At 37.4% G+C, this 12033-nt stretch overlaps 1 protein-coding gene across 2 annotated transcripts in view; it reads right to left on the reverse strand.

Annotated features, from left to right (window-relative positions):
* Positions 1-6930: 6930 nt before the first annotated feature.
* Positions 6931-12033, reverse strand: part of PPP4R3A (protein phosphatase 4 regulatory subunit 3A) — a 34719-nt gene continuing 29616 nt past the window's right edge. For both annotated transcript variants that reach the window (XM_005892614.2, XM_005892613.2), the window contains exons 11-15: positions 11297-11466; positions 10308-10450; positions 9466-9656; positions 8836-9062; positions 6931-7652 (exon numbers count right to left, since the gene is read on the reverse strand). In XM_005892614.2, the coding sequence (XP_005892676.1) occupies positions 7542-7652; positions 8836-9062; positions 9466-9656; positions 10308-10450; positions 11297-11466 (842 nt within the window). In that variant the 3' untranslated portion in view covers positions 6931-7541. The remainder of the gene's footprint in view (positions 7653-8835; positions 9063-9465; positions 9657-10307; positions 10451-11296; positions 11467-12033) is intronic.

Consider the following 12033-nt stretch of genomic DNA (forward strand, 5'->3'; position numbering starts at 1 on the left):
ATCTTGATTCCAGCTTGTTCTTTATCCACCCCAGCATTTCTCATGATGTACTCTGCATAGAAGTTAAATAAGCAGGGTGACAATATAAAGCCTTAATGTACTCTTTTCCCGATTTGGAACCAGGCTGTTTTTCCATGTCCAGTTTTAACTGTTGCTTCTTGACCTGCATACAGATTTCTCAGGGGGCAGGTCAGGTGGTCTGGTATTCCCATCTCTTTCAAAATTTTCCACAGTGTGTTGTGATCCACAAAGTCAAAGGCTTTGGCATAGTCAATAAAGCAGATGTTTTTCTAGAACTCTCTTGCTTTTTTGATGATCCAATGGATGTTGGTAATTACTCCTTTATAATCCTTTTCATTCCTATAACAGTGTCCCAACAAAATATCTTGCATTCTGATTTTTGTAATGTGAATCCTCTATTTTTCTTGAACAATTAAGCGTGTGTGTGTCTTCCTCCACTGTAATCAAGTTTGCCACTCCCAGTAGTGGAACTGCTTGGTCTCACAGCTGTTCTGCATTGGTAGAACTACCTAGGTGGTTCAGCTGAGGGAGAAGTGGAAGGTGGGCATGGGAGTGACCTGAGCCCCGAATGTCAGACTCCCACTTTTTAATGTAAAGATTCCTGAATGAACTCTTCTTAATTTGTTATATGCCTTTGGCTAATTTCCAGAGTGCTGAAATAGTTGGTTTTGATAATTTTTAAATTGTCAGTTTTTAAATACTTTAAAATTTTTAAATATTCAGTTTTTAGTTTTCATGGGGGAGATTTGCAAGTTCATCATGTTGCCAGTGCTGAATGTATATTTTTACCCAATATTTTGGGTATTGACAGCCCCTGCCACTGTATAGACTGAATTGACTCATGAAAATGGATAGTTTTAAGTTTTAAAGACAAAAATCATCATAGCCATTTCCCTCCATTTTGGACTGTATTAATATATTACATACCTACCATCTATTGAATATTGGGATACTTGCTTTATCTACACACACACACACACATACACACATTCATTCTACAGTCCTCACACTTGACTTGTAATGTTACTCTCATTGCGGATGGGGAAACCAAGCCTTGAGGAGCTTGTCTAACGTACTCAGTAGGGGAGGAAGAAGTCACGCAGGCCATTCTGACTATGCTGTTGCCATCATACCTGTTTCTGCAGTTGTTCACCACTTTCTCCAAGGAAATGTGTTCTTGGTATCAATTTGATTCAGTCAGTTCAGTCGCTCAGTTGTGTCTGACTCCTTGCGACCGCATGCACTGCAGCACGCCAGGAGTGGCGTGATGGACTGCAGCATGTCCATCACCAATTCCCGGAGCTTGCTCAGACTCATGTCCATCGAGTCGGTGATGTCATCCAACTATCTCATCCTCTGTCATCCCCTTCTCCTCCTGCCTTCAAACGTTCCCTGCATCATGGTCTTTTCTAGTGAGTCAGTTCTTCACATCAGGCGGCCAAAGTATTGGAGCTTCAGCTTCAGTATCAGTCCTTCCAATGAGTATTCAGGACTGATTTCCTTTAGGATGGACTGGTTGGATCTCCTTGCAGTCCAAGGGACTCTCAAGAGTCTTCTCCAACACCACAGTTCAAAATAATCAATTCTTTGGCGCTCAGCTTTATAGCTGAGCTGGGCACTCAGCTCTCCCATCCACACATGAGTACTGGAAAAACCATAGCTTTGACTAGACGGACCTTTGTTGGCAAAGTAATGTCTCTGCTTTTTAGTATACTGTCTAGGTTGGTCATAGCTTTTCTTCCAAGGAGCAAGCATCTTTTAATTTTATGGCTGCAGTCGCCATCTGCAGTGATTTTGGAGCCCAGAAAATAAAGTCCGTCACTGTTTGCCCATCTATTTGCCATGAAGTGATGGGACTGGATGCCATGATGTTCATTTTTTAAATGTTGAGTTTTAAGCCAACTTTTTCACTTTTATCAGGAGGTTCTTTAGTTCTTCTTCACTTTCTGCCCTAAGTGGGGTGTCATCTGCATATGTGAGGTTATTGACATTTCTCCTGGCAATCTTGATTCCAGCTTGTGCTGCGTCCAGCCTGGCATTTTGTATGATATACTCTGCATGTAAGTTAAAGAAACAGGGTGACAGAATACAGCCCTGACGTACTCCTTTCCGTCTGTTGTTTCATGTCTGGTTCTAACTGTTGCTTCTTGACCTGCAGATAGATTTCTCAGGAGGCAGGTCAGGTGGTCTGGTATTCCCATCTCTTGAAGAATTTTCCACAGTTTGTTGTGATCCACACAGTCAAAGGCTTTGGCATAGTCAACGAGGCAGATGTTTTTCTGGAACTCTCTTGCTTTTTCTATGATCCAGTGGATGTTATGTCCAGCGGCAATTTGATCTCTGGTTCCTCTCTTTTCTAAATCCAGCTTGTACATCTGGAAGTTCTCTGTTCATGTACTGTTGAAGCCTTGGAGAATTTTGAGCATTACTTTACTAGCATGTGAGATGAGTGCAATTGTGTGGTAGTTTGAACATTCTAATCGACTTGATTAATCAACATGTGTGGAGCACATATTGTTAGTTTCTTGAGTCTCATTCAACCTGGTTTGTTCTGTCCCCAGCCTCCCCCACTGCTTTCTAGTCTTCCAATGTAGGTCCATAAAGAACTTGTATTGGGAGGGCTTATGATGAAAGGTTTTCACTAATAATTCAAATCACATTCAGACCCTTTTTGAAAGCGGCCTGAGTATTCTAAAAGCCACTTTTTTTTTTTTTTTTTCTGGGCTTTTGGTTTTTATGGGGCACCTACTTCCCACAATATGAGCCAAAAAATAACCATCCTGGAGGTTAATAAAATTTCATTATTTCCTCTTCTTCTTCCAGAACGGTACTTTATAGAATGCTGTACTACAGTTTGAATGATCACATTCTTCAAGCTCTTTATCAGAAACGTTATTCTTTCAGAAATGAAATGCATCCGTTTTCTCATTCTTGTGAAGTGCTCATTGAGTTGACACAGAAAATCTATTTACCCAACCAATCTACCTACATATCTGATCATATAAATCTAGTCTTCCTTCTGGGAACTCACACCCCAAGAAATAGACCAAGATACAAATGTTTAAGTGTGTTAGATAAATAAAACATGCAGATCACTAGATGTGAAATCTACAGCCTTTGGCTAAGTCTAGCTATAAAAGGGGAGAAGGCAATGGCACCCCACTCCAGTACTCTTGCCTGGAAAATCCCATGGATGGAGGAGCCTGGTGGGCTGCGGTCCACGGGGTCGCCAAGAGTCAGACACGACTGAGCGACTTCACTTTCTTTTCACTTTCATGCATTGGAGAAGGAAATGGCAACCCACTCCAGTGTTCTTGCCTGAAAAATCCCAGGGACGGGGGAGCCTGGTGGGCTGCCGTCTATGGGGTCGCACAGAGTCAGACACGACTGAAGCGACTTAGCAGCAGCAGCAGCAGTAGCTATAAAAGGCAGGGGTCTGTATGTACATGTAAAGAACTATGACCAACAACACATCAGTAAGAGAATTAGAGGTGTGGAGTTCAGGATGAACAGAACTGAAGTGCAGTTTTAATAGTTGTTAAAATGATTCAAGATAGGCTAATTGTATGAACCTAAAATACTCCCTTTGTCACTAATCTAAGGCTTACCAGCATAAAGGACAAGACAAAGGTCTTGAGTCCTCTCCCTTTATATCCACAAAGAGAATCTTATGGTCAAGAATGAGTCAAACTGACTGTGTAGGGGTGTCTGCTAAGACTTCCCTAGTCTGTATATTGTATGTACATTACTCAGTCTTTCCTTCATTTATCCAGTAAACATTTGGAGATTCATCTGTAGGCCATGTATCATGTTAGACACTAACAACTCTTCCTTCAAGGTCAGAGTCCCTAAGTGTAAGAGGAACAGTTCAAAAGGATAAATGAGTTCATCAGCAGGCAAGGCAAGAGCGTTCAGAGGCACATGACATGTACTCACTGCCGTATTTAAAATACATCATCAGTAATCACCAAGGACCCAGTGTACAGCACATGGACTCTGCTAAATGTTACCTGGCAGCCTGGTTGGAAAGGGGTTTAAGGAAGAATGCATACATGTATGGCTGAGCTCCTTCGCTGTTGACCTGAAACTATCACAACATTGTTAATCAGCTATACCCCAATACAAAATAAAAAGTTCAAAAGGAAAAAAAAAAAAAGACATACGACAGGCAGTCTTTTAGGGCACAGAACAAACGGATAGGGACATAAAAGTAACGTGGCTTGATGGAAACTGGGAAGATGAGTACCCTGATGAATCGCAGCAGTGGTCAAGCAGGGAGCTATCAGACAGTAGAAAGGTCAGTAATGTTACAGCACATGATGTTAGAGCAGCCGAGAATAAGGTATCAGGAAGATAATGGATAGTAGCCAATGCTGCCTAGGTGTCAGGTAATATAAACTGGATAGGGTCCCCTGAATTTGTGATAGGATGACCTACACCACGGTGGGAACATAAAGAAATTAAGCCCATTTAGCATCATGTTGAAGGAATCACTAAGCCCTTGGAGATCTTAACCTATGAGAGCAAAAAGGTCAAGGAAAGTTATGTCTCCAACAAGAGTTATTTTAAGGACCGAGACATCTGACTCCAGCAGTTAGCACATTTGTCTATTTGAAGAGAGTCTCTAATTTCCTTTCAAAACAGCCAAGATAAATCATTAAGGCCAAAGGGAAAAATCAAACTAATCTAGCATTGAGTACCCCAGTATACTGATGACTGCCACATTTCATGTGTCAGTGTTCCATATAATGGTAGACAATACTTCATCCCATAAACATGTTTTTATAATCCTCTTGCTCGAAATATTATGGCAGTTAATATAACCTCATATATAAGGATTTTGAAGGTCCTAAATTTTCCCCTAGAGGAATTTTTGATATGGTAAATACTAGAGGTTGGTAACTTTAAGATCTCCACTTAAAAGAACTCTTCCAGTGTAAACTCCTTGCTATTCTAAGCTTTGCAAAGGCCAATGCTTACATTAAGAATTAAAAAAGAGACACATTCCTCCCTGCTCCATGCCTCCCCTTCATTTCCACAACTGACTTGCACATTGGCCTTCCAAAGAAAATGACACGCAGAATCTGAGTACGATCAGGCTGGGAAAACCCATCAGGCTTCATTCTATCAAAAAAGTCCCGAGTAACATTTCTTGACAAGATGGATGTCAAGGTGTTTTCTCTTGACAATTACAGTTTTTTTTTTGTTTGTTTGTTTTTTTCAGAAATTGCTAGGTAATCACTGAGAGGTGAAATGTGCTTTCCCTTTTATAAAATGAGGAAAAGAACCAATAGGTATCATTAAAATATGTGAATACTTACATTATACTGACATTGGTTATCAAGATAGTATTTACATTCAAAAGCATGGATTTTTGTGTCAGATGAACTGTGTCAAGTATTGTTTTTCTAGTAATTTATTGCTAATAGTCTTCCTCCACGAAACTTTTTTCTCCTATTGTAGCAACTTGTATGAAGTTTCTACTTTAGTAACCAACCTGTGCATCATTGAAAGGGCATCTCTTAAATGTTGAAGCTTGATAGTTAATACCTATTTTTCTTTTTTTTTTAAAATATACTGGACCACAATTCATGAAAATAAGGGGTGGTTCTTCCCATTACCCAAGAACTCCCAGAATACCAAGACAAGTAAGTGTTGCATGAGTCAATCAGAAAGATCAGTTTAAACTGTATGTTTAAGGAACAGACATTTCACATGGACTTTCTAGGTAATAAAGGAAGACATAATATAATTAAGTTAGATCCTATTAAGTTTTTGTTCTCTTTATTTACAACATAAATTGATTAAAATTATTAATTGCCAGAACTTGTGACCCAGAAGTATCTCTATACTGTAGTGAAATACACTTAACTCTTATAATGCACCCAAAGTTTCATTTAAAAAAAAAAAAAAAAAAATTAGTCAACAATAAGACTCTCATGACTGTAGCAAGTTGATGATTTCCGGTTTTCTGCTCACCTGTTCCATGTAACATGTTTTTGGTACCTCGATGTACTGAGCGCTAGCAAAGGAGCGCAGGTCGGAGCACACAGTGCTCGCTGGACTATCCAGTTAAAGTGTGTGATACTTAAAATAGTATCCTTTTCCTAGATAGGAATTTTTATTCACATTTGCAAATACATTCTTCCGTAAGTTCTAAAATCTTCACTTTAAAAAAGTGAAGGTATGTGGAACTGAGATATTTATGTTTCCTTAAAAATTTTAGCACACCTAAGACAATAAAAAGAACCTATTTAAAAAATACTGTTAATAAGGTGGTATCTGATGGTCCTCTGGCCAGGTATTTATTTAGGAACCATCAATTACAACTCCAACTGGTATTCCAAAGGGAGCAGTTAAAAAAAAGAAAAATACAACTAATACAATTTCTCTTACTCTTCACTTTTATTATTCAAAAGTCAGTATGTTATTCTTAAATCATTCATCCTCAATTTTGATTTAATGTACCATCATTTTTCCCCAGATATGAAATTTCAGAATCTCTTTGGAATACTAATTTCACGTTTCTAGGTTTAACAAAACTGTTGAAATTTTAAATTCCATTCTGTTTCCCTGAATTCTCAAGACAATTGCTGATGTAAATTTTAATATAAAATATTTAGTCACAAAATAGTATTGCTTTTTGTATGCACATAGTTGTAAGATTACTTTGCTTTTGTCAATAAAAACTATACCATCTTTCATAAAACTCTAAACAAATTAAGAAATGTAGAACAAAAATTACACATGGTAAAACAGGTACCAGCACAACGTTAGGTTATATTACATCAAAAAAAATTTTAATGGTCCCAAATATATATACTCAACAACTAAGCATACACTCAGAGAAGAAGAAAAAAAAATCAAAAACAAAATGAAACAAAAAATTATGACACAAATGACCACATCTAGAATTCCACTCAATCTTTAATCAAGTAGGGACAAATCCCCACTTAAAAAAATCTGCAGTTTGAAGGGCAAAGGGAACAGATAAAAAAGAGGAAACTTTATATTCGCCCCTCCCCCAAAGAAGTTTTCCAAACCTGTTGTAACTTGACTAAAATGTTCAGAATGTATGATTTTAAAGGCAGGTCTCTTTATACAAAGAAACTGCTGGCATTCTTAACTAGTGAAGAATTATGGCAGAAAAGCCTATTCTTCTGAGTCTCAAACATGGTCCGAGAAAGCATATTCTGATTGTAGCAACTGACCAGTCAAACCAGAGTTCCACTTACAAAACCCCTGCCCTGTTGGCTTTTTGTTTCCATTTCCTTCCCTGAGAAAAGGGCAATGTGTGGTCCAAGCTGGAGAGCTCAAAGGCGTAAGTCCTTCCCCTAAATGCGTAACATCCCCTCCTCCTGCTCCACTGAATTGGCACTTGATGAGCAGAAGTCAAGTGTGCGAGCTGATGGGTGTGTCAGTCATTCACAAGAAACCACTGCTTTGTTGTCGATGTTGTAGTGGGGAGGGGTAGAGAACCAGTTTTCTTGACAGGTCCTGATCACAGGCAGTTGCCACTATTATGACTCAAACTTTGCTTTCTTTGACAACGGCAGAGTGTCTTCCTTGTCATCATCCTCATCGTCCTCTTCATCATCGTCAGGGTAATCTACCAGACCCACGAGGCCTCCCTGTTCAAAAATAAGGATTATTTCAAGAAAAGACTACGTTTTTTAATACTTGTGTTTTAAGTCTGAGTAAAGGACATCCCCCCACCCCAATATACAAACTGGTTATTTCTGGGAGGTGAGACTGTATGGAGCTGAAATTTATTACATATTTCCCAAGTTTTCCATGATAAATTTTTAAGCAGCTGATGGGATTTCCCTGGTGGCTCAGATGGTAAAGAAATCTGCCTGCAATACAGGAGACCCAGGCGCGATCCCTAGGTTGGAAAGATCCCCTGGAGAGGGGAATGGCAACCCACTCCAGTATTCTTGCCTGGAGAATCCCATGGACAGAGGAACCTGGTAGGCTATATAGTCCATGAATTACAAAGAGTCAGACACAACTGATAAACTTAACACTTTCACGTGATCCTTGCAAACCACTCGGGAGATCAATACTAAGTACTGAATTTAAAATTCAAAATTTAAGTTTTAAGACTTAATGCATTAAAATTTTTTAACACAGTCTCAACAGTATCAAAATTAAAACCACAGAAAATAAACAGACCACTAGAAATAAGGGTAGACAGGCTCTCAGAAGCTAGGAAAGTGATTCTGCCCTGTTCCTTTCTCATTTCATCCAGGCCCTGCTCCTTCACCAGAAACCACTGTGACTCACATCAGACCTGTTGTACATCAATGAATCCCAAATGCCACTGTGTTAGCTTAGTCCAGGGAAACATAAGGTGGCCAAAAAAATTGGTTTTTATTCAGAGATTATGTTTGTCTCGTATTTTGGTGGTAAAATTTTGATCCTTCCTAAATGAAATGTTTGTGATAGTAGACAGTTAATTGCTTTTTATAAACCTTGCTTTAAAAAAAAAAAAAAAGGCATGTCCAGATATTTAAATTATCTTCTCCCCACGAAGTCTTTACCTGGGTATTAATTGGGAAAATTGATAAAATATAGTAAACTTTCTGTAAATGTTTTGACATATACAAGTATGAGCCTAAGGTTCTAAAATGTGAACAGCCAAAATAAGAATATATTCAAACTTCTATATGGGTTGTAAAAACTTTCAGAAATCTTTCAGCTCCTGGTGGGAGAATTCTTCTCTAGTTCACAAATGTTAAAATCAGTTCCAAAAGACAGTAACTGAAAGGAGTCCTAGCCATGACAATTAGTGTTGAGAAAGCTGGAACATACCTTGGTAGTAATAGCTGCCGTCTGAGATGTACTTTTAGGGATGGATCCAGGAGAGCCTGGAGACCCTGGCGATCCAGGTGATCCTGGAGAACCAGGCAGATTTGTTGCAGGTGACTGGCTGGAGAGGGTGGTCTTTGTTCCACTAGAGAGGGAAAGCTTGAAACTTGGGCTCTGCCGACCAGAAAGATTCGTTTTCAGAAGCACCTCCTTTTCCTCACTTTCTTTTACTAAAAATGAGAATATTGTCAATAGTTGTCACCCGTACTCATCTTTTACAATACCTCCAAATGAGGTGGCACTAAAACACAATAATTAACTAGCTTACTCCTTTGCAAGAGAGCAACACTGAAATGGTTTGTGAACAAAGCTTAGCAAAATATTAGGCGTCCTTATCCAGAAAAGGAAGGAAACCTTCATTGTTCTACCCTTCCTGAAATATCTTACACAAGTCAGATGAAGGAAATTTAGTCTATACCTTCACAACAGAGCTATTTAATCCACAGTCTATAAAAGCAAGAGTCTTTTAAAATCTGTTGTGACACAAAGTAGATACTAATCACTGTCAAGAAAAAAAGGATAAACCTAGAGTGAGAAAGCCTTCATTTTTCTCTGCCCATCTTTTCAACATACATTTCTTCCTCTCCATGAATTTACTTATTGGATCCATAATGTCATCATCATTCTTAGTTTTGTCAGATGGAGACACTACAGCTTCTCCATCTTCCATGTCGTCTTCATCTGTGTTGAACCACATCTCCTCTTCATCTTCTAGTGTTCTAGCATCTCTTCGATATCGATGATTCCTCAAAATGGAACGCATACTGTGAGCAAAGAGAAGAGTAAAATGAACAGACTTATAAGGACTTTTTTAGTCTTCAAATATTGTCCCAAATTACAGTCTTAATAGATTAATGGAATATTACAGATTCACAGACATAGAGGCTGTGGGAAAAAGAACAAAACAAAACAGATTTTACCCAGCACAGAACAAAACACTACACTCTACCATATCTAGTGTTAATTAGTGGAATCAAAATCCCTATTATCAAAATTGTACTGTTACAGATCAGTTATTAAACTAGGAATTAACAACTCTTAATTTATGGATTTAAAAATATACCACAAGTATGTGAATTCAGGTATTTTGGAAAAAGGTACACAACCTCATTAAAATAATTTGTAACATTAAAGAAAAACTAATAATCTGATTTTACTTTGGACACAAAAAATTAGCCTTACTGTCATATCAGTGTTTTGCTTTTTTTCTTTTGCATTGTCTAACTGGATATATATGCCTGAGATAGGTCTACAGGTCATATCCACCTAACACTGCCAGGAAAACATTTACATTGATCATTAGAGAAAAATACAACTTCTGTTTATTTCCCCCTCCCTTGCCAAGCTAAATAATACACAAACAAAAAAGAGCTGCCACCATAAACCTGAATAGGTTCAAATATGTGGTAATCTACCTGTCAAGTTTGGGATTATCTTGCCTTTCTCTTTGTTGTTCAAATCTCAGTTTCAATCCTTTAAATGTTTGTACATAATCTACATCTTCCAGTGCTTTCCAGTAATTTTCAACTACATGAGCAGTTAATGACTTTATATCTTCCTATAAAAAGAATTATAATACAAAATGATAGGGAAAATGTTAATTTAGCAAAATATGAGGCTTAACTGCAGTGAACTCATAAACTCTCCCAGAATAGTAATTTCATAAAATTATTATCCAATCTTAGGGACAAATGAAAATGTGGCTACTTCCATATCCCCCAACTTTTGGTGCACCTCATAATTATCCATGGCTCTTTCCAAAGTAAATGCCCAGGTTCCACCCTAGATGATTCTCATTCAGTTAAGTCTGGGCTGAGCAAATATATTTTAAAATCACACTACAAAACAGTGCTAGAGATGGATGGCGGTGATGACTGCAAAACAATGTGAATGCACTTAATGCCACTGAACTGCACCCTTTAAAAATGGTTAAAAGGGCCAATTCTGTTATGTATATTTTACCATAATGTGTTAAAAAAACATGCCACAGATAATTAAGACACACACCAGTGTTTGAGAACTGCAAACATACTATATCAAAGAATCAAGTTTTCGCTCTTAAGAAACATGGAGAAACGTCAAGAAAAATCCAGAAAACCTCAAAGTCAAAAACAAAATAAAAACACATCCAAACACTAAGTCAACTATAATTTCACTTTCTTAAAACGACCAACATGACATTATTATATCAGTTTTCAAACTATTCTATAAAGGATTCATAGCTGCTGAGAGAGATTATTTTATTTTCTTAGTTGGAATTGAATCTCTCGTAAGCTTCTGGTAACATTGGTTTCCTTTCAGAAATTCTCTCCAAATATAATCTCAAAAAAGCCAAAATACCAATAATGCTTATTAGGTTTTCTCAAACAAAATCAAAATTCTAACTAAAAAGCATAGAACCTACCACTCTAATAAATTCAAACATTTCTATTATAGCAGAGTTCATCAGATTGTAGCGGGATCCATTGTTGAGAAATGCTTTGACTACTGGTTCAAATAAAAAACTTTTCATTATGTAGCGGTTGTAAAACTCATCTTTTAATCCAATGATCTTTCTCTTAAAACGAAGAGCACCTGAAACACAGAGGTATTGTTGTTCAAATCACATACCATATTTTCGTATTTTAGAATTACAAAAAATAAACCAAAACTATTTAATAAACATAGTTCTTCATGCAGTAATAAGTTACTGCTTCCAGAAGTAAGAACCTAAAAGATTACAAAAGGGTTATCAGAAAAATGTATTCTAAAAGCAGTGTATGTCATCATAGAACGCAAGTCTTAGCCAGAAAAATTCTGGAATTAAGTTACTAATTACCAAGATGTATTTTATATCTGAAGTAAGAAATAAGATTGGGCTAATAAATGAATTAACCTATCATACTACTGCAGATGAGAAAATTCCAAATGTAACCTTTTGTATCTACCTTCAGAACAATAGAAGAAATATTAGGGCAATCCACTCTATAATTTGATCTTATTTTTGGACACTCTTATTATTTTAAATCAGGGTTAATGGGTTTACATTGGTTTGTATTTCGATGTGTTTGCAGAAATGCCATAAACCCACAGAAATCTGTAGGACCCCAAATTTGCCTTCCCATAGATTAGGAATCAATTTAGAGGATGCTTTTAAAATGT

Source organism: Bos mutus, chromosome 21, assembly GCF_027580195.1.
Source record: "Bos mutus isolate GX-2022 chromosome 21, NWIPB_WYAK_1.1, whole genome shotgun sequence".
NCBI classification, from domain to species: Eukaryota; Metazoa; Chordata; class Mammalia; order Artiodactyla; family Bovidae; genus Bos; species Bos mutus.